Source organism: Octodon degus, unplaced genomic scaffold, assembly GCF_000260255.1.
Source record: "Octodon degus isolate 3935 unplaced genomic scaffold, OctDeg1.0 scaffold00038, whole genome shotgun sequence".
NCBI lineage: Eukaryota > Metazoa > Chordata > Mammalia > Rodentia > Octodontidae > Octodon > Octodon degus.
This window is the reverse complement of record NW_004524614.1, coordinates 2599605-2622966: the sequence shown is the minus strand read 5'-3', so window position 1 is coordinate 2622966 and position 23362 is coordinate 2599605. Positions and strand designations below refer to the sequence as shown.

The following is a 23362-nucleotide window of genomic DNA, read 5'->3' as shown; positions in this document are numbered from 1 at the left end:
GGAGAGGGAGAGGCAAGCCAAGAAGAAAAGCAAACAACTCACTGATAATGAAGTAGAAATGAGATTATCAGAGACCTTTTAAGAATATGCTGAAGAAGTAATCCCTACCTGGAATGCGCCATATCACTGTTCAAACTATGGGACATATGCAAGGCAACAAATAGTTTCTATCGCTGCTCAATAGAGTCAAATAAAACCAACTTTCAGGAAAAAGAAAGCTCAAAATATTTCATTAGAAGGGACACAACCAACAATCAACACTGGTTAAATCTGGTGTTGAATTTATTATTAAAAATGATTTCGTGTGTGTGTGTGTGTGTGTGTGTGTGTGTGTGTGTGCGCATGCTAGGGAACTGCATACTAAGCCAGTGCTCTACCACTGAGCTACATCTCCAGGCACGAAAAGGTATTCTTGAAAAGTCTTCTTGCTGTCCTGGGAATACAGTCTGAGGTCATCTTAACAAGCAAAGCGCTGACTGACACTGCCCCTCAGGCCTCTGTCCTGTCCATTTTCTGTCCAAGCATTTCCTAAAGATGCTCTGTGCTGGCAGCACAGCACTGGGCCGTGGCTGAGCGCCTGATGACATTTCTAATACAGCTAACGTATCATTTTAAAGGCAAACAGGAAGTCCTTTTTTTGCTTCAATAATCAAGTGCATAGTTTAAAAAAAAAACAAAACAAAAACATAAAACACTAGTCCATAACAACAAAGACTCCTGGGATTTAACACCTATAAAATAAGAAAGAATCAATTATTTTTGGTTGACACAGGAAGCTTAGGCATGAACTAAATGCTAATAAATTGTTCTACTTCCCTAAGACTTTATTTTCCTGAACCTCTTGCCAGTCTGTGCCCAGGGTGCAGTCTCACTCAGAAAGCCTCTTCTGGCTAATCCAGCAGTCTTTCTGCAGTTTCCTGCAGTATTTACTCCCTTTGTTCCACTAATGCATTTCCTTACCTGTTCTGAGTGTTTGTCAGCCAGCTAGGGATTTCACTAGTCTTGCCTGTGAGTGTTGTTGACACTCAGACAGTTTTCCTAAGAAGGCTCTCTGTTGTTTAAATGTGTTATCTGAAAAGGTTTAGGTTTTCCCCAAGGCTCTTCTCTCTACAAGATTAAATGCATTTAATTACTTTCCTTTGCAGGCCATATTAGACTCCATGCAAATGAATGGATGGAAACTATCTTCCTCAATAAGTTTTTTCCCCCCAAAACTATATCATAGCACTGCATAGCTTTCACCAAGTCCTTCACCTTTATTTGTTGTGAACTCGTCAGAACTCTGGCCTCTGCATTCCTTGGGGGAGAGCATGGTTTCTCTGCTTGCTTTATGTCCCTCCTCTAGATAGAGCCAAGAGTCAGTGGCTCACCACTGTATTCTTTAGCTTCTCTCAAGCTCTGCATGTGAACTTTTTGAGCCAGCCAGTGGACTTTGAAGCTTTTCACTAGGTCTTGCTAGAAGGCTGGCACTGCTCTGGGTCTCTGCGGCTTTTTCAGCACTGTGATAGAAAAGAAAATACTATATCTTGGCTTCATGCAAAGAGGTCTGCCATAAGAGGACATGGGCTCACTTCTTTTTTTTCTCTTAGAGTCCTGGTTTTCTCCCCTCCCCTCTCCTCTCCTCTCCTCTCCTCTCCTCTCCCCTCCCCTCCCCTCCCCTCCTCTTGTCTCTTCCTTGTCCTGTCCTCTCTTGTGCCCTCCCCTCCCTTTCCCATCCCACTCTTGCTGGCAGCATGTGGTGATTAGTGTTATGTAGAGGGTAAACGTGAGGGTTTTAGAATGTAACTCTGTGGTCTGCTATCTGCTTAGCATGCACAAGGTCCCAAGTTCCATCCCCAGCACCATACAAATAAATTTAAGAAATGTAGACATGATGACTACTGAATTCACCATCAAACATAAGAAAAGAGGAGCTGCTCTACACAAGGAAACTTGAGAAGCACAAAACCCAGATGGTAGTGTGGACCTCGCCTGGATCCCAGTAGAAAACGGCCATCCCTGAAGAGCTAGCTATCTGGAACATCTGCAGACCTGCTGGGCCTGAACCAGAACTGGGGAACAACTGCAAAGCAGTTCTGATATTCATATTTGATACACTGCACCAGCACAGCACATAGCTTCACAGAGGTTATGAAACGCAACACTGTATTTGGAGCTACACCAAATATGGAGAGAGGAGCTGTAGTGATGTCCAGGATTTGCATTCCATACTTCAGCCAAGGAAAAAGGCAGGGCAAAAGTATCTAAACAAGCAGCCAGGGCAAAGTCTTAGGGCTGTCGGATCCCAGCAGTGAGGACTAGGAGGCCACTGTGCCCATCTCTATCACTGTATACGTTTGGATACTTGAGCGCTTTTCTTTTTCTTCCCTTACTCTCTTGTCTTTCTTTCTTCCTTTTGCCCTTCTTTCCCTACTTCTTTTCACTTTTGAGACAGGATTTCTATGTGTGTTACCCAGCCTGACCTTGAACTGCTGGGCTCATACCATCTTCCTGTTTCAGCCTCCAGAGTGCTTGGATTATAGGCACGTGACAGGGCACCCAAATTGAATACTTGATAAAAGATCTTTAAGCCAGACACATAGTGGCACATATTTATGATCCAGCACTCCAGGAGGCTGAGGCAGGTGGACTGTAAGTTTGAACCCAGCCAGGGCTAATCAATGGCTCAGCAAGATCCTGTCTCACAAAAAAAAAAAAAAAAAGCTTCAAATGTAGCACAGTGTAAAGGCCATGGGTTTAATCCTCAGTTCTGAAAAAAACAAACAAGGCAGTTTAAAAAAGAGAGTGTTGTAAAGGAAGCTCAACTAACAAGAGTAGATAGAGTAGGGAATGGTAAGGAACAAGTAAGTGAGTGATGTCCCCAAGAGTGTGACAGTGGATGACATTTATCCCCAGGACCTGAAGCTTTTCTAGTTCATCTCCCAATGTCCCCGGACAGCCAGCACTTGGCCTAGTATGAGACACAGCTTGGGGAGGATGGGAAGACAGCACCCTATGTTGGGGCTCAGAAAATGATACCCCCCAGTACACCACTTATCACGTGGACTGCTCTGCACTCCAGAGCTAAGCACCTGCAAGCTGCACCTGCCCCCTTCTTGTTCCTGAAGCACAGGGAGATGATTTCAACCTTTGGCCCCTTGCTCTGAGCTCTTTTTGGGGGGAACTCTGTTGTGTGCATATGTAACACTCGTGTTTGTCTCTAACTTGTCAGTGTGTTTAGACTCAGTCACTGAGTATTGTTTCTTTCCTAAATCCATGAACAAGAGGAAGAAGGGAGGTGGGATGGGTCTAGGCCCTCGTCTGTTGTTCCCCTCAGGGATGAGGGGACTTTCTGAGGTTTGAGCCAGAAGATGCCCTTGTGGGGGAAGCTGAGGAGGACCTGTGGGAGGGACACACAGGAGCAGCCCATAGAGATGAGGTGTTTACTGCCTTGTAGAAGGGACCACAGAGGGGCTGAAGACCGCCCATGCCAGGGACCCCTGGTGCTATGAATGCAAAGTCTAGGAGCAAACAGGGAACCACAATACTCCCAAAGGAATCTGTGGTAGGGAAACTGATGGCAGACAGGCCAGAGAAGGCTAGAGGAAGGGCTGCCCTTGATGGGGAGAGTAAGAGAGGGAGGGCCTGGCTACGGGGCACTCTGCTCTTTGCCAAGAGGAGTTCCTGGTAGCAGTGCTCCAAAGGCTGTCTTGGGAAAGCACCAGGATTCCAAACCTGCTAGCTGCCCCCTTGACCCTATTCAAAGCTCACTCTGTACCCTAGGAGTATGGCTCAGTCAAGTGGCTCACTAGACTGCTGTGTACAGAACCCTGGTTGCATCCCTAGCACACATTGGGCTGCTCTCACTCCTAAGGTGTATTTAGGGCTCAGTCAGATTTCTGCCTTTTTCCTTATATGAGAAGCTTAGGGTGGCAAACAGGGAACCTATGGTATTTACCTATTCCCCATGCTCTACCCAGGAAAAACCCACCCTAATTAAGTTAGAGGACAAGATGGATATCCATATTTTCTGAATGTTTACAGATGCTATAGTTTTAATACTTATTATTCCATTTAACCCTCAAAACAAAATTTAGGATGAGAAAACAAAAAGTTCGGAGAAGTTAATAACCCAGCCAATGCCAGCCAGCTGTGGGAGCAGCGGGGCCTGGAGCCCAGCTCAGGCCTGGGGCCCACCGCCCGCTTCATGACACAGTCACGGAAACAATGCAGCTGGAACGCAGCGAAATCTTAACCAGGTGTTGGAAGCAGGCACTTGCCACCTGGCCTGGAAAAGTCTGCTGAAATGATGCCATAATTTCCTATCCTTTTGGCCAATAAAAAATGAATAGTCATTTTGGGAGGAAAGTGTGAGTAGAGTTGGGAGGGAAACAAAGCGAGGGTGGGGCTCTGCTATGCCAGTAGCAGGGCTGGAAAAAGCCCCTTTTCTCACAGTGACTGTCGGAGGGAAGCCACGCAGCGACCCTGGCTGGCTCCTTACCCGCCTGCTGTGCCGACTCTGACACAGAGCTGTGACAAAGCCAGATGGCTTCCTTAACATTTTTATTTTTAAATTTTGTGGTGCTGGGGATAGAACCCAGGACCATGCACATGTTAGGCAAGCACTGTACCCCTTGGGGTCTACCCCCAGCCTGTGAACATTTTAAAGATCAAAGGATTTCTGACAAAAGATCATGGCATGATGGCCATTTTTGAGTTGAGTACTTATTGTGAGGGTACTAGAGAGATTTTCTTTTTTGCTTTAAACATACACACACACACACACACACAGTCACACACACACACGCATACTCACACACACACACAGTTGGTTTTCAAAACAGCAGCAGGAGAGGAGAGTGCTGTCTGGGTGGAGGAGCAGCCTTCGGTCTGTTTGAGATCTTGCTGATGTGTTTCAGGTGCTGTCCCTCCCTCTCAGAAAATAGCACTCCATTAGGATCTCTAGATGACAGCCCAGCTTGGACCCTGCTGCCTTAGCGGTGGCTTAGACTAAGTGTGAGCTGGAAGAGCAGGAGAACTCCTTGCCCCAGCAGGGGACGGGGTCCCAGGGAGCTGACTAGGGTACCCAGGGCCCCATCACGGAGCCACATGTAGGCATTCATGGAGCAACAAAACCACAGGGACATCGCTCATGGAGGCGTGCGATGCCACACCGCTCCCGTTACCCAAGGCACTGTGCGAGCCATACATAGCAGAAGGACTGTCCTTTCCTGGCAAATATAGGGGCAGCAATCAGCACTCTATGACCTTGAAACCGGAAAAAGTAAGCTTGGGCCCCACCCCATTCTGCTCCTACCAACTGTGAGGAGCGAGGCCAAGATGCGCTGTAGTGAGACAAGGGTCTTGTTCATTCGGATGAAGCACAGTTGAATGATTCGATGTTCCTATGAAAATATTCACCTTTGTCTTGCTTGCACAACCCCTGAAGCATGCATTCTGACCCTTGCCTCATGCCAAGGAAGGAAAAAGAGGATAAAAGTTTTTCCTTTTATATGACATTTTGGACGTGTGCTTATATAGTGTCTATATGTGTAGGTGGTTATAGTTCAAGAATCAAGAGAAGCAAATATTAGCAAAATGCTGAAAAGAAGGATTCCTCAACTTCACTTTTCATTTCTTGGATACACTCAAAAGAATGACATGCTAGATAGACAGACTATTCCACTACACATAGAGCAGCACAGCTTAACCTCCACTCAGTAAGAAGTCCAGGGATGATGGTTTTGAAAATATTCTGACCTAGCCAAATATCAGTAAGTGTCCAGTGCCTATAAGGTGCATAAACCACACAGAAAAAAATACCCAGATCAAATAAAAACAAAAATAAACCATCTTTCCAAAAGGTTAAGCCAAAGTTGAAACATGTCTTTTTATTCATGAAGCATCTTACTTTCTTCACTGTATTTTTTGGATGTCTGATTCTCTTGCTTCAGTTTTTCTCATTGCCAGCTTGTCTTATCAAAGTCACACAAACAGGCTTAGTTATGCATAACCTTCCTAGCTTAACTGGAAAAAGCTTACTAGTGAAAAAATATAGAAGCATGTTAATGAGAACTGAACATGCTATCAAAATAAAATATGGGGCTTAGATAAGTTCATTAAAATGCTTGGTTAAAGATTTTACTGAATGAATACCACTTGATGGAATACTTTGAATTCCTGGCTTCCATGTCAAAATTAGAACTGTAAATTTGGCCCAAGCAGTTTTTGTGAGATTAACGCCTGAAGATTTTTGTTCTGTTTCCTATGAGTGTGTTTCTAAGAAAATCCGTTTGAACGCTTGCAGGTGACCTGCACATGGATGCTGTGACTTGTTGGAATGTTCCTCGCGGCCCTAGGGAAAGTGCCAAAGTGGGCTGAGTGAGTCTCCATGGTTAGGATGCTGTGGGCTCACATGGAGGCTGGGCCTGGGCATGGATGCAGGACTAGCTCCTGCCCGCACATCTTCACACAGAGAGGTTGGCGCTAATGTCACGCCTGTCTCTGGTGTGCAGTGCCACTCCATTCGGGATTCTCAGTCAGTGCTGCTCCTTGGCAATCACATTAATCACCCCTTCCCCAAGAGAGAGTCTTCCCCAAGAGGGAGTCTCATAGACTCTCCCTGAGGTCCAAAGTGAGCCGGTACCTCAGGCAACTAGTCACCTTCCCTTCCTTACCACCACCTCATTGGATTTTTGCATCTCGAATTAGTCAGTCAACAAATACCTACACAGCTGCCACTATGCATCAAGCTAAGAGCTGGAGAGAGCTACAGGAGAAAAATGAAAAAGCAGATGGGTATGAAAGAAAGAAAGGACAAGACAATGTGAAAGGGGACAAAAACACCAAGAATTCTAAAAGAGGGAATTCATAAAATCTTCAAACATAAGAACCAGCTGAAGTTTCTAGTTCCCCAACCCCCTGCAGCAGAACTGCATAGAAATCCAAGCAGGTGTGAAAGGAGCAAACAAAGGTGATAAACCAACAACTGTGAGGCAGCAGGGCAAAACTGTCTCTGAAAAAGAGCAGCATGCCTCCATTATCTACTTCACAGATGGACCACCCAGAAAATCTGGAGCAATTAGGAGGGAAAATCAAAGGGTGGGCACTGGTGTGCTCCTTGCAGAGCCCTACTCTGTCTCCTGGCTCACAGTTCCATGGGAGGGAGGAAGAGACTGGGCCCCAGAAACAAGGGGAGCAGGGTAACTAAGAGGGGTGTGCACATACTGTGTACACACATATGCATGTGCACATACAGTCACACCAACTGGAAAGGGATAAGAAAACACATCGTTAGATGGAACAGGTAGGAAATGCTATTTAAACTTTGTCTTCTGATATCCATTTGAATATTAAAGACTCAATTTTGAATAGGAAAAGCAAATTTTTAAAGTCATATGTAAGGGCTCTGGTATGTGGCCTGTGCTCATCTCTAGCATGTGTGCACATACACACACACACACACACACATGCACACATGCGTGCTGCACACACGTGCATGTGCACACACATACTCCTTTTATCAACACGTAGAGATGGAGTTTTCTCACATTCTCCTGCATGGCTGTCAGAGCATGACTCCATCCAGCACCACACTGGTCACACAGAATAATCATGACTAACAAGTTGCATTCTTGCAATAGCTCAGGCAGCATGCTGTGTTGTGTGTGACATTTCACAAGCCCGAACCCCAACCTCAAAAACCATTAGCCTTCTTCTATGACAGAAGAGGAGACGGTCTCATTATATGACCGCCTTGGCCAAGGTCATACGGCTCAATGGGTGAGTCAGTATTCAAACCCAGGCTCCGGATCTCTATGACAAACCTGCCACCCTCCTAACTGAGTGGCCTTGCCTCACACAGTCTGGTCTGTGCCTCTGCAAACACATCCCCATGGCCTGCTCAACTCCTGTGAATTGGAATGGCCCTGGTATCCATCTGCTTTCCAACACAGAGCTTTTCCTGATCATTCCAGCCGTGTGGCTCCTGGGTCTGATGCCTCTTCGGGATGTCCATGTGACTGACCAGAGCACCAGGCCCGCTTTAAGAACCTCAGAGGCCAGAGTGGACCATGGTCCATATCAGAGAAAACACATGAAAACGCATTCTCACATCACTTTCTAGTTAATGCTTTTCTGTGAAATGTTTAGGGTCTAGAGTTTTGTTTTGAAATTCTCATTTTAGGGCTGGCACTATGGCCCCAGGATAGAGCCCTGGATTCTTGTGAGGGCCCTGGGTTTGATCCCCAGCCCTGAAAAAAAGAGGGATAAACTCTCAATTTCTTTAGAAATTATTTATACTTATTCAGCAATTTTGTGTACACTTGAGAATTTATATAAGGGAGTCTATATGCTGCTAACAAGTATGAGAAAGCCTATTATGCTTATTAACAGGTATTAAAAGAGATATAATTGCAAAGAGTTTTAAATATTTATTAACCTCAACTTGCTGGGGTCCTACACTGCCTACTTTGGAGCCTATAAATATGCTTTTCTTCAGGACTCAAAGAGTGTTACAGGTTGTTAAAAATATAACAGGTTTCCACCTTGTGTCTAAACTGTCTGAAAGATGAGAGTTCTGAGTAGGCTTCAGTTTGGCTCTGTTCCCTTGGAAATCACTATAGGCCTGAGTAGCCAGCCCCACATAGTCATGATTTTAAGCTTGATGAAGACAACATTTTTCTGTCCAATAATTTTTAAGGTGACTAGCATAGCTATCATGCAATGAATGCTTAATATACTTATTAAAATATAACTCACAAATAAAACCAAACACTACTTCAATCACATAGATCCTACTTCAATCACATAGATCCTAGATTAATATCCCCTTCCTAAAATATCAACAATTATTTGAAATGATACTGAAGCTTCTTACAACGTTTGAGTTTTCCTTCTTTTAAAAATAAAAATCTTCTTGGGTGGGGCTTGGTGTCGCTTGCCTGTAACCCTGTGTTTGGGAGGCTGCAGTTTGCCGTGAGTTTGAGGCCAGCCTGGGCTCCAAGTGAGTTGGAGGACCGAACTGTATAGCAAGACTTTGTCTCAAAAGCAACACAACAAAAAACTATAAAAACAAAAACAATTTGCATTACCTTTGTTGCTTTTAAAGATACCCCAGATAAATACAATGTAAAACAACATGAAGGAAGAGTTTCTAGAAGTCATTCCACTTGCACATGTTCATTTTATGCATAGTTACAGATTCCTTCTAAGCACTTAGACCTTCCATATCCTAATATAGCAATGGTTTTCTAGCATTGTTAAGTGTTCCTGGGCACAGAAAAGTCTCCTTTGGTGGCACATAGGTTTTACACAAATGCACTCTACAAACATTTTTAACACATGCAATAAAACAGGCATTACTCACACACCCAGATGTCAAGTATGGGGATGAGCAGGCTAGTGCTCCATGAAAGACAAAGGCAGAAAGCCACAGCTTCTGTGCCAGAAGTTCCCACAACCTCCCCCAACTGTAGTAGAAAGTAATAATTCATTAAAAATACCTCCATTCTGTGTACAATAAGTGGAGGGCAAGGAGTTTATACTAACAACTAACTATGCATCACTCAGCGCTCACTTTCAAGGGGGATATTCATCCTGGGTACACTGATCTGCTTCCATCTGGAGCTATAATTCTAGACCCTTTCTGTCATGCTGCTAATCTGAATTCTTCTACCCTGTCACTTGCAAACTGAATCATAGCCCAGCCTTACCTCAGGACAGTTAGCCAAGAAGTCAGAGCTCATGGAGCACCAGTAGGTTTTTGAAACTAGCAGTTAATTAGTAGGATTCTTACCCTAACTATATATATGCTGATACCTGTGAACCAAGAAACTGCACTGAAGATAGCAATGTGTAATCGAAGGGTCACACTTGGAATGCCTGTCATTCTGGTCTTCTAAATACATACTTCTTGTCATGACATACCAATTATTACCATACTGTCTAACAAGTAAAAGGATTTTTTAAAAATGGGTAATAAATGAAAAAAAGACGCCCAAAAAAGAAAAAAATGTCACAGGACTGTCCTGCTACAATGCTGTATATGGTTAAATTTCTAAATTTCTGTGTAAAAATATGTAATTGTTTATTCATATTCTTTAAATATTTTTCATTTTTAAAATTTTTATCTCCATATTCTGTAGGGACATAATGTTTAACATATCAATACTTGATGGAATATACCTGTTCCATGTTATGCCTAAGATGTTTGATATTCAGACAGATAGTGAAGTTAAACCCAATTGCATAAGTTGTAGGGTAATAATAAGCTTCTTTTCTAGAGGGTTAACAACCTAAGTTTGTAGACCAAAAATTAGAGAAATAGAAGGGCTGCAAGGACAGTCAACATTTTGACCATTGCTTTTCAAGGTCAATGAAGACTCAGGACATAAGAGAACCTATACTGGAACATCAGGTAACTCAGCTGTGTCCCAAATTTTTTGACCAAGGAGATTATGGGGTCACAGAGCAACCTGATCTATGATGTAGAATGTGCCTAAGGAGAGTCACATGGAGAGAAAACATTCTCTCAGGCTTTCACAGAGAGCAAATTGGTCAAGCAATGGCCATGACTCATCCACATGGCTGACACTGACCAAGGATCTACAAATTGCGGTACAGGGTTACAGGATAATCCTGAGGGTACTTGACTGACCTTATCATATACAAGAGATACATTTCTTGTTATACAGGTCTTGCTTTACGTTGGTCTTAACCATCCAGCAGAAAAGTATGAAAATGAGGTATATAAAGTAATGCCATATTAATATGCTGAGCTGTGAAAGGCTCAAGTCAATAACTTCTGTGGATAACCCACTACTATTGTGGACTGCTGGACTGTGTTGGATTGTTTTGCTGAATTCATGCACCTATAGTATTTAGATGCCAATGGAATACCCATTTCTGACAGGACTAAACAAAAAAAGGGGATACAGAGGAAGGGACATTTTTTATCTGTACATGCAGGTTAGTTAGGATAGATATACAGCTTCTTTCACTTAATTCAATGAGAAGAAAAATTTGTAGTAATAGTGTTTGGACACGATATTCTGTCTGCATCTTGTACTATGGATAACTGCTAAGAAGATAACAATGTACAATGTATTAATTATTGAAACTGTCCTATTAATCAGTTTTGAAACTGTCTCATTGATATTTGTTTCTCAATAAAATAAAACTAAAAAAAAAGAACTCATGGATCTGTGAAGGAAGTGCAGTTTAAACCTTGTCATGATGACATTCTTAGAGAATACCCCAAATGGTTAAAACTGACCATACTCTGCTTTCACTGAAAAACAAAGTGAGGAGATGGAAGGGAGAAAGCTGGGAAAGTTCCCGGCCTTTCCTCATCCACAGCGGCCTACCTCTTTCCATTACTGTCCTTCAGCATCGCTTTCCCCATCACTCTGGACTTGGTTTCCAGCTCCTGCACCTCCTCCAGCAATGTCTTCTTGTAAGTGTGCTTGGCGCTGTATCGAGGGAAAAAGAAAGAACATGGCATGAGAACCTGATTCGTCATCCAGTCTTGGTGTCCCTGGCCCTGCACACCTGGATGCCCTCTGGTGAGACCAAGGCTTGGACATCATGGAGCATTCACAGTCTCTCGGACAACATGAGTACCACCTGCACAGCCCAGAAGCATCCACAGTGCTGCAGGTAAGACCCAGACCACACATTGGAAGTCATCCCCCAGAGGGCTGATGGTCTGCAGACACAGCTGAGATACCCACTGTGCTGAGCAAAGATGTGTGGAGTCAGCCCCTGAAGCTTTTCACTGCAGAACCCCCTAGCCTAGGAGATCTCTGAAACCCCAGGCCTTGCAGTGGTCCTTGCCCAACTGCAGCCAGAGTGCCCAGAGGTCAGGGTTTCCTCTCTTCCTCTTGGGTGTAAACATCACTATCGAAGAAGGAATGGGGGTTATGATGCCACTCAGAATGCTGTCTTCTATTTCCTTATTGAATAAATTCTCTGTGTGGGCATTAAACAGCTAAGAAACAAATGAGACTAAACAAAGACAAAAGTGAACTACTGGATGAAGAGGATATGGGGGAAGAAAAGAGATTTAATAAGGTCTGGTTAGATAAGGGAAAAGAAACACTATAAAAATGAGGAGGCTCATATATCAGCAAGACTGGCAGCGTTCCTTATTATGAAAAGCTTTGGATCAGTTTCATTTCATTAGAAATGCATATGAGGAGCCCAGGTACCAGGGTCAAAGACAGAGCCACTACTGAACTCTTCTACATGAGGATGAAAAGCATATCCACGGGACACTCTGAAGGCCAGGGTGGTTTCCACAGTGCTGCGTCCTCCTCCAGTCCTCCAGCTTCAAAGACAGAAAGCCCGTTAAGATAAGGCCGAGTCACCCGACACTCCACGTTAATCTGTAATGGGGTACCAGCACAAAGGCGCTGTATACGCGCCTGTCATCCTTCCCCACAAAGTAAACAAGAGCAAGCCGTACAGGTTTTAACACCTCATGCCTTCATTACTTCAAACGGTGTTCTGAAACCCAGGGTTGATAAAATACCACAGTTCAAAGCAGTGACTTTGGAATTTTAACTTAAACAATAAATGAGAAAGGCCAATGTTTTGCTGGAGATAGCAAAAAAGGATGCTGCAGTGTGTACTGTTCGGTACTACTGAATATTCTGGGCTTGAGCTTTGTTTTATCTCATGAGCTCATGGGGCTATCTGGATAATAAATGAAGAGTAGCCTGCTCCGCCCACTGAGAGAGACCTCCAATACACAGGTGCTGGGGCAGCCTTGAAGGAGGTCCTGATGGGTGAGCTTGGAACGGCTTACATGTAAATTGTCCCCCAGGAGTCTCACATCTGGTTAGAGGCTGGGTCAGCAGGGACACGACCTGCAAGTACATATTCTCAAATTCTCCAGTGTGCACCCTGCTCTGCCCAGCTCCTGCTCAGTCCTGCCACTCTGCTTCCCAGCTTCCATGGGGTGAATGCCTCTTCCTCTGCTGTGCCCCTTTGCTGTGCTCTTTCTGTCTCACAGTCACTGGAACGTGGACTAAAATTGGAACCCAAAATAAATCTCCCCTCTCATTGTGGGTCCAGGCGTTTTGTCCCAGCCATGGGGAAAGTGACTCAGCAAGCCCTTTCACTCTCTTGGAACGGTCCTCAACCCATCTCCTCTCATGCAGGGAATTATCCTAGATCCACTCCCACCCACTGTTAACAGAACAAGTCTGATTATCTAGACATGGCTTAGCTGTGGCAGTAAGGGCTTGGTTCATCTCATCCTGCTCAGGATACCAGGTCACCAGAGAAAGGACAGAGTCCGGCATCTGGCTACTGTGAGAGGCAGGGGCTGTGGGCTTCCAGAGCAGGACACAAGAGGGTTGCTAAGAAGGAGTCACTGGGAGGCCCACTGGGCTCAGGGGCCTGGAAATCCATAATGTAGGTGAAGTAAAAAGGAATGTGACACCCAGCACACTAGCACCACCAGTTTTTTCCACTCACTAAGCGGCCTAAGAGGGCAGTGGCCTGAGTGCCTCTACACTCCCGGGATCTTGGTGGGTGACACTATGTCAGGATGAGGCTCACAAGGCAAGTCAACAGACTTTCTACAGGCTGGCATCTGTGTGCTAGTGTAGGAACTGTGCCGCTACCCGAGCACCCGGGCTGCAGTGCTGGCAGTGATTCGGCTGCTCTGTCCGCATGCAGCACTGGAGTAGAAAGGATGCTAGCAACGACATCACTGTCTGAAGCACCTCAGCCTATTAAGGCCTAAATTAGAAAAAGGAGTCTAACATCTCCCTGTCAAAGTCTCCCTGAACTTCTTATTTATAGCTTATCAAGTCAGCCTTTTAAGCATTAGCCGCTGGTACATAGAGTCATCTGGCCAAGAGCTGGGGTGTGGGTCACACCTCTGACACAGCAAGTCTGATTATCTAGACACGGCTTAGCTGTGGCAGCCAGGGTTTGGTTCATCTCACCCTGCTCAAGATACTAGGTCAGCAGAGAAAGAACAGAGGCGGGTGTGTGGCTACTGAGAGAGGCAGGGGCTGTGGGCTTCCAGATACAGTGCAGGCTGTCTCCAGGCTCTTAGAGATTTTTAAAAGACACACTTTCATTTAGGATCTTGACCTTTTTATCTTTTTGTTTTAGTCTGAGACTTTCTTCTGGACTTCTTCCTTTGAATGCAAGCCAAAAGAAAATGTTAAACTGTAACTGTATGAAAATATAATGTGTTTTAAGAGAAATTAGTTTAGTTAGAATATTTTAAAAAAAGCAAGCCAGGTTTCTTTGTATGTAGAAACTGCTTATTACCTTTTATTGTCACTTAGCTGCCTACCTATGATTACAACAAGGAAATGAAGTCATTCTGGAACTGGGGAACGAACTGCTTAATGCCTGGTCACAGACAAAAGACGAAGTTTGATAATAGGACTGTGTTTATTCTGCCTCCGTGGCCTTGAACTCTGTATTATTTTTATAAAACAGCACTAAGGAATTTTTTGTAGATCAAAATTTGTGCGTGGCAACTTTCCTAAGCATCTGTCACAGGTAAGCATTTCAAAAGAGTGTAAGCTAAAGGATATTAAAGTAGTTCTGGGCAATTTACACTTCATACTTCTAATAACACTGCATTAGCCAGGTATCACATGTAATCAATCAATTATTTTAATAAAAGATAGGCTAGCTTGGGCCCTCGTAAAAATTCTGCTGAACAGGGTAATCGGGCAGGCATTTTACAGCACTCCAAATCTGACTTAAAGTAGTCTATTAATGGATCTTCATCCATCAATGACAGATTCCATAGAAAAAAAATGGCTGAATTACCTCATTCTGCTTTTTCCTCTGCTTACTGTTAACAGCCCAGGTCCTGAGCTAGAAGTAAGGAACTAGGCAAAAAGGAGGAAAATTCAAGGTGGAGCAACTAACTCACGTTTTTTAGGCATTCACAGAAGTCTGAGAAGGCAGGCATGGCCTGTACTAGAATTAATGCACCCTTTAGAAAGAGAGCATGACCACCCGGATGTGGAGGTACGCTCCTGTGGTCCCCGCCACTGGAGGCTGAGGCAGGAGAGTGGCTGGAGCCTAGGAATTGATAAAGAGAATTTGCAAAAGAGAAGAGAGAAAAGAAAATGGAAGAAAAGAAAGAAAAGAAAAAAGAAACCGGCATAAGCACCAAAGACAAAAACCATTTCTGTGACTGCCTTGAGGCAAGACTGGAGCACCACAGCTACACACCCGCTCTTATTATTACACCAATTCCTCGGGGCCATGCACCCAAGCGAGGGCAGCACAGACAAGTGCTCCGGGTCCTGCGTTCGTTCGATCAGCAGCACCCAACCCCCCGCCAAAAAAGAAAAGGTGTTCTTCAACTATTCCTTAATCCCTGTTCATTAATCTAAACCTCTTCTTGTGATTTTAAGGTACGTCACAGTGCATCATGCCTCGATAAGTATCAGACAACGGAAACCAAGTGCTTCCTCAATGTGCAAGAAGAAAATAGAAACAAAAGATTTTTAAAAGTTGCAGTTCAGAAAGCACAGTTAACATTGGCATGCCAGAGCTGATCCATTTATTAATGCTTTACCCCTTTATTTATTTATTTTTTATGTATTTAGTACAAGATCTACAGGATCTCACTACGTAGATTGGACTTGTACTGATCCTTCTGTTGAAAACTTACCACTTACTGTTCAGCCTGCCCTATTATCCTGTTGAGCAGATTTTTATGAGGGCCCAAGCTAGCCTATCTTTTATTAAAATAATTGATTGATTACGTGTGATACCTGGCTAATGCAGTGTTATTAGAAGTATGAAGTGTAAATTGCCCAGAACTACTTTTTGGGAGGTTGAAAACCTCCCAAGTGCTAGAATTACAGGTGCACACGATGACACCCAGTCTCAATCCCTGTCTCAGTGCGCCCTGGGAGTGAGGCTGGCAGGGTACACCAAGCACTCAGCTTTATCCCTTTAGAAAGAGCCTCAAATCTATTTGCTCCAACAATATTTCAGGCTTTTTCTATATTATCTTATTTGGAGAGATTTCTCTCTTTGGTTGTAAATGAATCAAAGTTTACATTATTTTTTGAGAAGGGTGACTATCCCCTAGACATTAAGCAGGTATTGCAAACTGGACACCTGTCTTGCACAAATATTCCAAATGAGGCAAGGTGACCTAGTTGTAGACTAATATGCTAATACACATTTTCTGGTCTTTCAAATATAGCAAGACAAAAGTGCTTCCCAGAAAGTGCTTCTGGATGTCAGTAGGGGCCTTAGCTCAGCTGAGAGCTGAGAGCTGAGAGCTGAGATCTCATCACTCTGCCAGAAGCTGTGTTCGGGGTCTGCAGCTGCCTCACAGGACAACACACAAGGCCAACCTCCCCTGCTCCTCCCGCCTACTACAGTTCCTGAGCACAGCCCCAGGGTCTGCTCCAATTCAGCTGGCAAGCCCCTTGGAGGAGTGACTTTTCACTCTTTCTGTATGGTGGAGTTGGAAGCAGCGTCATTTGATTCTTTTTCTTCCTTCCTTCCTTCCTTCCTTCCTTCCTTCCTTCCTTCCTTCCTTCCTTCCTTCCTTCCATCCTTCCTCCCTTCTTCCCTTCCTTCTTTCCTCCCTTCCTCCCTTCCTCCCTCCTCTCTCTCTCTCTCTCTCTCTCTCTCTCTCTCTCTCTCTCTCTCTCTTTATTTCTTTCTTTCAGATAGGGTCTTGCTGTGCCGTTCAAGGTGACCTTGATCTTACTGTGTAGCCCAGGCTACACAAACTCAGGGCAATCCTCTTGCCTTAGCCTCAAGTGTGCTGAGATTACAGGCCTTCACTACCATATGCAGCAGATTTATTCTTGTTAAAATGTAAATGGTGATAATTTTACAGGTTGGGTCCTATAATATCAAGTCTTGGTCCTGCAACAATCAAGTCTTGTTGGAGGGAATAGATAATTTGCTCCACTGACAGGGAGCTTGTGCTTGGGACACGTCAGAAAGCATGCAGAAACAGACCAGGAGACACAGACTTCATAGTCTACACTCTCAGGGAAGAAAGAATATTTTTTTTCAAATTCCACTTGGCAAAATTAGGCTCAATAAATGAAGTTTTCATAACATTAAGATATCTGAAAAAAGACAGTCTGAGACTAATTTACAAGCATGTCACTACTTTTCAATCACTATACATTGAAAGGACATCTAATGCAAGCCAGCCCATGCTGGACTTACCCAAAACTCACTAATACAAGCTTCAACAAATTCAGACAGGAAATATTGTGCTACTGGTTCAAGGAGCAAGTGACAGAACTCACAGTGCAGCTAGTAGATTAAGAAAATAGCTTTCTTGGCCACAATCTAGATTTCATTTTCGAGGATTCTGACTCTGCTATTTACAGAACACAGTCTCAGCAAATACACCAGAAGTATTTAATTATTGTAATTATTTTTATTATTACAATTATTATTTTTGTAATTATTTTTATTAATAACTGAAAAATTAAGTGAGCAGCAAAAGAAAACAAAAGCAAAATATAGGCTATAAAATTCTTCCCCTATTTCTTTCTACATGAAGTATGATTGGTTGTCAAGACAATGTGAAAATGAGGCCTTTTTCACAAGACATTCTTAACTGTCAACCAAGAATAATTTTCATGGAGTGTGGGAGAAACGGGGAGATAAAATGAAACTTGATGTCTTTTCCTGGAAGGATTCAATTAAAGTCTCAATTCTCTACCTTAGGGCCTTAAAATAATTAGGCTTTGCCCAAAGTGTAGCCAAGATAGGACTCTCAATTTTCAGGGAAGTTTCCAACTTTCCTGAAGAGTTGGGCCCATTCAAACCAAAATCTGGATTATATCATTTGGAGGAATCTCTCTTTTGCTCCTGGATTAAATTAAAATTTGTATTATCTTGGGACTAAGTTATTTCCCTTTACACATTGTAAGCAGTCATTTTATAAACGATATATTTTAGAACAGAAACAAAAATTGAACATGTTATTTTCTTAATTTACATTATAATTTCATTTTTGTGGTTTGATTTTTTTCATGAACCTGTAACTGAACACTGTGGAAGAATTTTGTTGGAAAGGGTCCTGTGAATTGTTTAGAAAAAGGTAGATTTTTTTTTTCATTCTTGTCATTCGAGATGACATATATATACAATTTCCTGTAAGCATACAACTTAAACTTGGAATATTTGTGATCACTTATTATGAACAGCTTATGATATTAAAATTTTTTGAGTTATGCTTCCTAAGCTTGAAGGTACAACTTTGTATTTAGAAACAGTTCATTCTAGTCATGTACAAGATAATACTTCTTTTCACCCTTACCTTCACTTAATCTCTCTTAAAACTTTGTCTATATGAATTTTCATATTGGGGAAACTGGTTTTTTTTTAAAACTACACCACACAAAACTTGCTCTGGCAAATGGCAGGAGACCTGATTCTTCGAAAAGTTTGTATCCCTTAATTTCCTGTGATAGAGCTCATGTGATACACTTGCAGGATAGATGAATAAGACTTAAGGCTACAAATGATTTTTCACTTACGCTCTCCATGCCACATCTTCCATCAGGCATGCAGTGGGAACCAGGAATAACCCCAGCCAGAAGTGTGCAGAACTCAGGACCATAGCTGCCTGCAATAAACAGAAGTCACAGGTAGAGTAAAGCATTTTCTTTTGAAGAGAGTGCAGGGCTGCAGAGATAGCTTACTGGTCTAAGTGCCTGTCTGGGAAGCTCAAGGACCCAAGTTCCATCCCAGGCACCACATGCCATGCCTGCCTCCAAATCAGGAGTGGTGGTGCACCCCTGTAATCTCAGCTGGGAGGCTGAGACAGGAGGATCACTATAAGTCTGAACTGTGTAAATAAATAAGTAATACATCCAGTAAATAAATAAGTAAATAATACATTTTAAAGACAGTGCAATGCAATTTAATTGGTGTGAAACATTATGCAACACTTAAGCAACAGAAAACATGAAATCTAGTGAAAGATAAAATGTACACCCAAGAAGACCACAAAGGGCGACAGAGAGGTTGGCTCGACTCCAGATCTGTAATGGCTTGCACCTCCATTCTTTTATTTTGTCCTGTGTTGTTTCTCTTTTGTAAGGAGATTCAGCACCTTTCCTGTAAGAATGCTATCCTAAACCCTCCCAGAGAGAAGTGCTGGACCTGCAGAACTCCTACAGAACAAACTTGGTTTCGCTGTCTTCTTTTATTCATTTGGGTATCTGCTGAGTTTCCTTCCCAGCACTTCCATTCAAGAACCAGCGCTGAAAAATCAGCTATGTGGCACAAACTAGTGCTCTTCCACACTGAAGAGGAGATCTGTAGGTTGGAATCCTTGGCTCCACCCAAGTTAAAACCATGTGGTGTGATCTGCATGATACACTAGAGTACGGCATATGCAGAGAAGATGCCCTACAGGGTTTCTGGGAAGAAATCTTGAAGACAGAATGTGGGACATGCTCAAAATGTACAGAACACTTCAACACTTGGAAGGGGTCGAGGGCAGAGGTTCTGTAATGAGGGAAAGCAATGAAGAGGAGCACAGCCTTCCATAGGCTTTTCTTGCTCCTGGCTGGCCAAGTGACAGATGACCTAGTATATAATGGGAGACAGGGTTTTGAGGGGCAGAGCTGCAGGGCAACATTAACTGTCAGCTGAGAAACTCTGGATAGAAGCAGGAGGAGGGAGGGGGCCAGTGCAGACTCCTTACATATTGCTCATGACTGACTCATATCCAGGAGCATGGAGCAGGCTGACAGCTACAACCTGGAGCTTTGCAGGGTGGCTGCTTGGGAAAGTGAGCAGAGTGAAGGGTGGCTAGGCCCTTCAAGCTTGCTGGTTTGCTCTTCTGGAATCTGCAAGCATTTGTCCTACTGGAATAGATATATTTTTCTAGAACTGTTACCCAGTGAGGCAAGCCTTCCAGAAGAAAGGGGAGCAGAGGGTCTGAGACACGATTAACTCCAGGGACCCTGGGTGTGTCTAGGAGGAGCTGAGAATCAAGAGGACCCTAGGGAGACTTCTTTTATGCTGGGTGCTGCTAGTTTCACCCTGGCCCTGGCCTGGCATGAAAGCATCAGCTCATTCTTTGATTTCCATCTTTTGCTTCAGCAGGTGGAAGATGGCCCTTGGTGATCTGTCTGCCTTGCAGGGTTTCTCACATCCAACTGAACCAACAATCCTGAGCAGCCATGCCTGCCTGCTTGGTCACGCCCGTGCTGAAAGGTGGTCCTCTGCCTCTGAGCTCCATCGCATGGCTCTGCATGTAGTTCTTGACCTTTATGACAGTCAGACTGACAAATTTGAGGTTTGAGGTAAAAGAGCCCAACTCTGACCCTATCATGGGGGGCCTGCTTTTCTTTCCTAAAAACAAAAGTACTTTGCAAAGAAAACTTTAAAAATGTAAGTGCATTTTTCACACCATTTATATATCTCAGAATTCATCCTATGAAAGGAGAAAAATGAGTAAAGAAGCAAAGCAATAGTATCCAACATTGTGCTATATTGGCAAAGAAATTAGAAATAAAGATCCAAGATCCACTAATGGAGTATATGTTAGGACCCACACACACTGTACTCTACAGCACTGAAGAGACATACAATTATATGGTGACGTAGAGATGTAATATTCTGTTGCTAATAAAAAGTGAAGATTCTAAGACAATGTCTAGGAAACTTATTGTGGAGTTGAGAAAGGACAGTCCAGTTGGCTCAAAATTAAATTTGAAATGTTCAGAAAGGAAGCCAGCGAAAGGAGCCATAAAATGTCAAGCCCTGATAGGCTGAAATTTCAAGCATATCCCTTGGGACTGGTAGATGCTAGATGCGGCTTTTCTATACAGTTTTCTATCCAGCTAAACACCAGATTCACCAATGAAGAACACAGCTGTACTCAACCTTCTTACCAAAATTTCATTAACCAAGGATGATTGAATTCATATCACAGAGAACACAAAAGGTCCTGGATTTGAGCCTTAGCATTGTAAAAACAAACAATTATAGAGAAAGAATCTAAAACTCAAATGCCATCAGTAGCACCCAGAGGAGCCTTTTCCCTTTTGGATCCTTCTCTCCCCTAAAAATCCTTACTCTTGCTCTAACATCACTTGCATTCTCTTCCTCTCTCTCCTTTCTGGAGGGGGTATCTTGTGGTGTATACCTAGAAAGTCTGCTAAGAGTCTCATGTGTTCAGTGATGGGGCTTTTGGAAGGTGCATGGATCATAGGAATTACTCATTCATGTGTTAATCTGTGGATGCATTTATAGATGTATTTGCTGTCAGCAGGTGGGTCCTAGTGGGCAGGACACTAGGGGATGAGCTAGAAGAATATACTGTTGTCCCTGGTTCCTCAGTTCTCTTGCTGCTCCTTGGCTGCCCGGAAGCTAATCCTGTCACACCCCCAGCTTTCAGCTTCCAGCCTGCCTGGAGGAGACTTTGACCCTGGATTTTTCAGCAATGCTGAAACTTTTGTATAATGAGATAGACAGGAACCTTTTGGTGGCCAGAGAATGAATATTATGGCTTAGATCCACAATGTCTCCCCAAGAGTCTCATGTGTTCAGAAGATGATTTGACCATGGGCACGCTATACTCATTAGGGGATTTGCAGTGGCAGACAGACTCCATTTTGCTTCACTGTAAACCCTTAAACTTCAAAGGAACTTATTCTTGTTCCCTAAATTATATACTGAGTGGTTTCTATGTATAAGTAATATCTATTTCTGATAAATGCTGTTTCTGACAAATACTATAATGACGCCGTGACTATGATTATCATGCCGTGATTAGATAAACTCTGTACTCTGCCTTTCTGGAAATCACCTGGTCTATAGCCATATCACCCTGAATATGCCTAATCCTGTCTAGAATCACCTACTATTTTTAGAAACTGGACCAACTGCTTAAATTGCTGCTTTCCTATCTTCAGTGTTGACAATCCTGACTGGTAACAGGTGGGGTGTCATCTATGTGTGCTAAATGAAACCTTGCTCATTCTCCTTTCTTTCTTTCTTTCTTTCTTTCTTTCTTTCTTTCTTTCTTTCTTTCTTTCTTTCTTTCTTTCTTTTTCTTTCTTTCTCTTTTTCTTTCTTTCTTCCCTTTTTTTTTCTCTTTTGGTACTGGGGATTGAACTCAGGACCTTGTGCTCGCCAGGCAGGTGCTTATGCCACTGAGCTCTCTCCCCAGCTCTCGTTCCCATTTCTCAGCCTCCATGAGCATCACTGGCTACCTGCTGTAACAGCTTAATCCATTGATAAGTTCATGGCTAGTGTGCCATGGAAGAGGTGGGGCTGAGGTGGTGGTAGGACACTAAGGACGTGACCTGGAGTGATGTAATTTTGTCTGTGGGTCCTCCTTTCTCTCTGCTTCCTGGCTGTCACAGGGTGAGCAAATTCCTTCCACCATACCTTTCTACCACACTACTTTTGTCTCGGAGCCAGCCAGCCATGGGCTGAAACAGTAAAGCCATGAACCAAATTAAAACTTTCTTTAAGTTGTAGGTGTCCGGTATTTTGTCCCAGTGGTGGAAAATTTGAGTAATATGGATAAATAAACTTCTAAGGTTTTAGACTTCACTAAGCACTTGACTTCTTGTGTCAACCCATGCATGTAGACAAATTGGTATGTGTTTTCCTTCATTGATATGTTTAATCTAATGTATTTTAAAAAATACAACTTTCTAGAGGGACAGGGAGCAATTCACCTCACTCACCCACCATACCCAGAGGTCACTCCATCTTCGTGTTAAGTGGATGTCATCATGCATATGCCAGAATTCATGAGAATACAGCATATTGTATATAATCCTGCTTTGGTATGCTCTCATCTCTAAAAAACCTTCCAGGACTTCCAAAACAGTAGGGCGGCCCCCATCTTAATATTGATGATCTACCTTGATACGTAAGTATTTCCAAAAGCACATGGAATAGACATCAAATCAGTGTCTGGGAGCACAATTAGTGACCTACATCCCCATACGTCTTTCTCTATCTCTGCTTCATATTTTTCTTGCAGAAAATAGGTTTCACTTAAATTGTGGAGAAACTTGACTTCTCCTCTACAATCAGGCCAGGCGCAGATTCACCTGCTTCTAAGCACGAGTGTGCATTTACCTGCTTGCTGGAAGGGTCTCTGGAGTCTGGCAGAATCTGACATTTTTTTTTTGCTACAGAGGCCCAGGCAGGTCCTGAGCTTGGAGAAGGAAGATCTGTGCAAGCTCTGAGAGTGAGGACCGACCCAGGATCTCTGCTAGGCACGTTTATCAAAGGATATAGTCATTTCACAAAAATAAAGCTTAATTTACAGCAGATTCTGAAACTTGTAAGAGCAAAGCTCCCTCACAAATGAAGTAAAGTTAGGCCAGCATTTGGAAGTATTGTTCTATTGTTTGATTTTTTTTTT

The 23362-nt window shown here is 43.3% G+C and overlaps 1 protein-coding gene across 4 annotated transcripts in view; it reads right to left on the bottom strand.

Moving 5' to 3' along the window:
- The window catches only part of Atp8a2 (ATPase phospholipid transporting 8A2), a 726716-nt gene that overhangs the window by 30488 nt on the left and 672866 nt on the right, over nucleotides 1–23362 (bottom strand). For all 4 annotated transcript variants that reach the window (XM_023714997.1, XM_023714998.1, XM_023714996.1 and 1 more), the window contains 2 exons: nucleotides 18498–18586; nucleotides 11346–11450 (listed from right to left, as the gene is read on the bottom strand). In XM_023714997.1, coding sequence (XP_023570765.1) covers nucleotides 11346–11450; nucleotides 18498–18586 — 194 coding nt within the window. The remainder of the gene's footprint in view (nucleotides 1–11345; nucleotides 11451–18497; nucleotides 18587–23362) is intronic.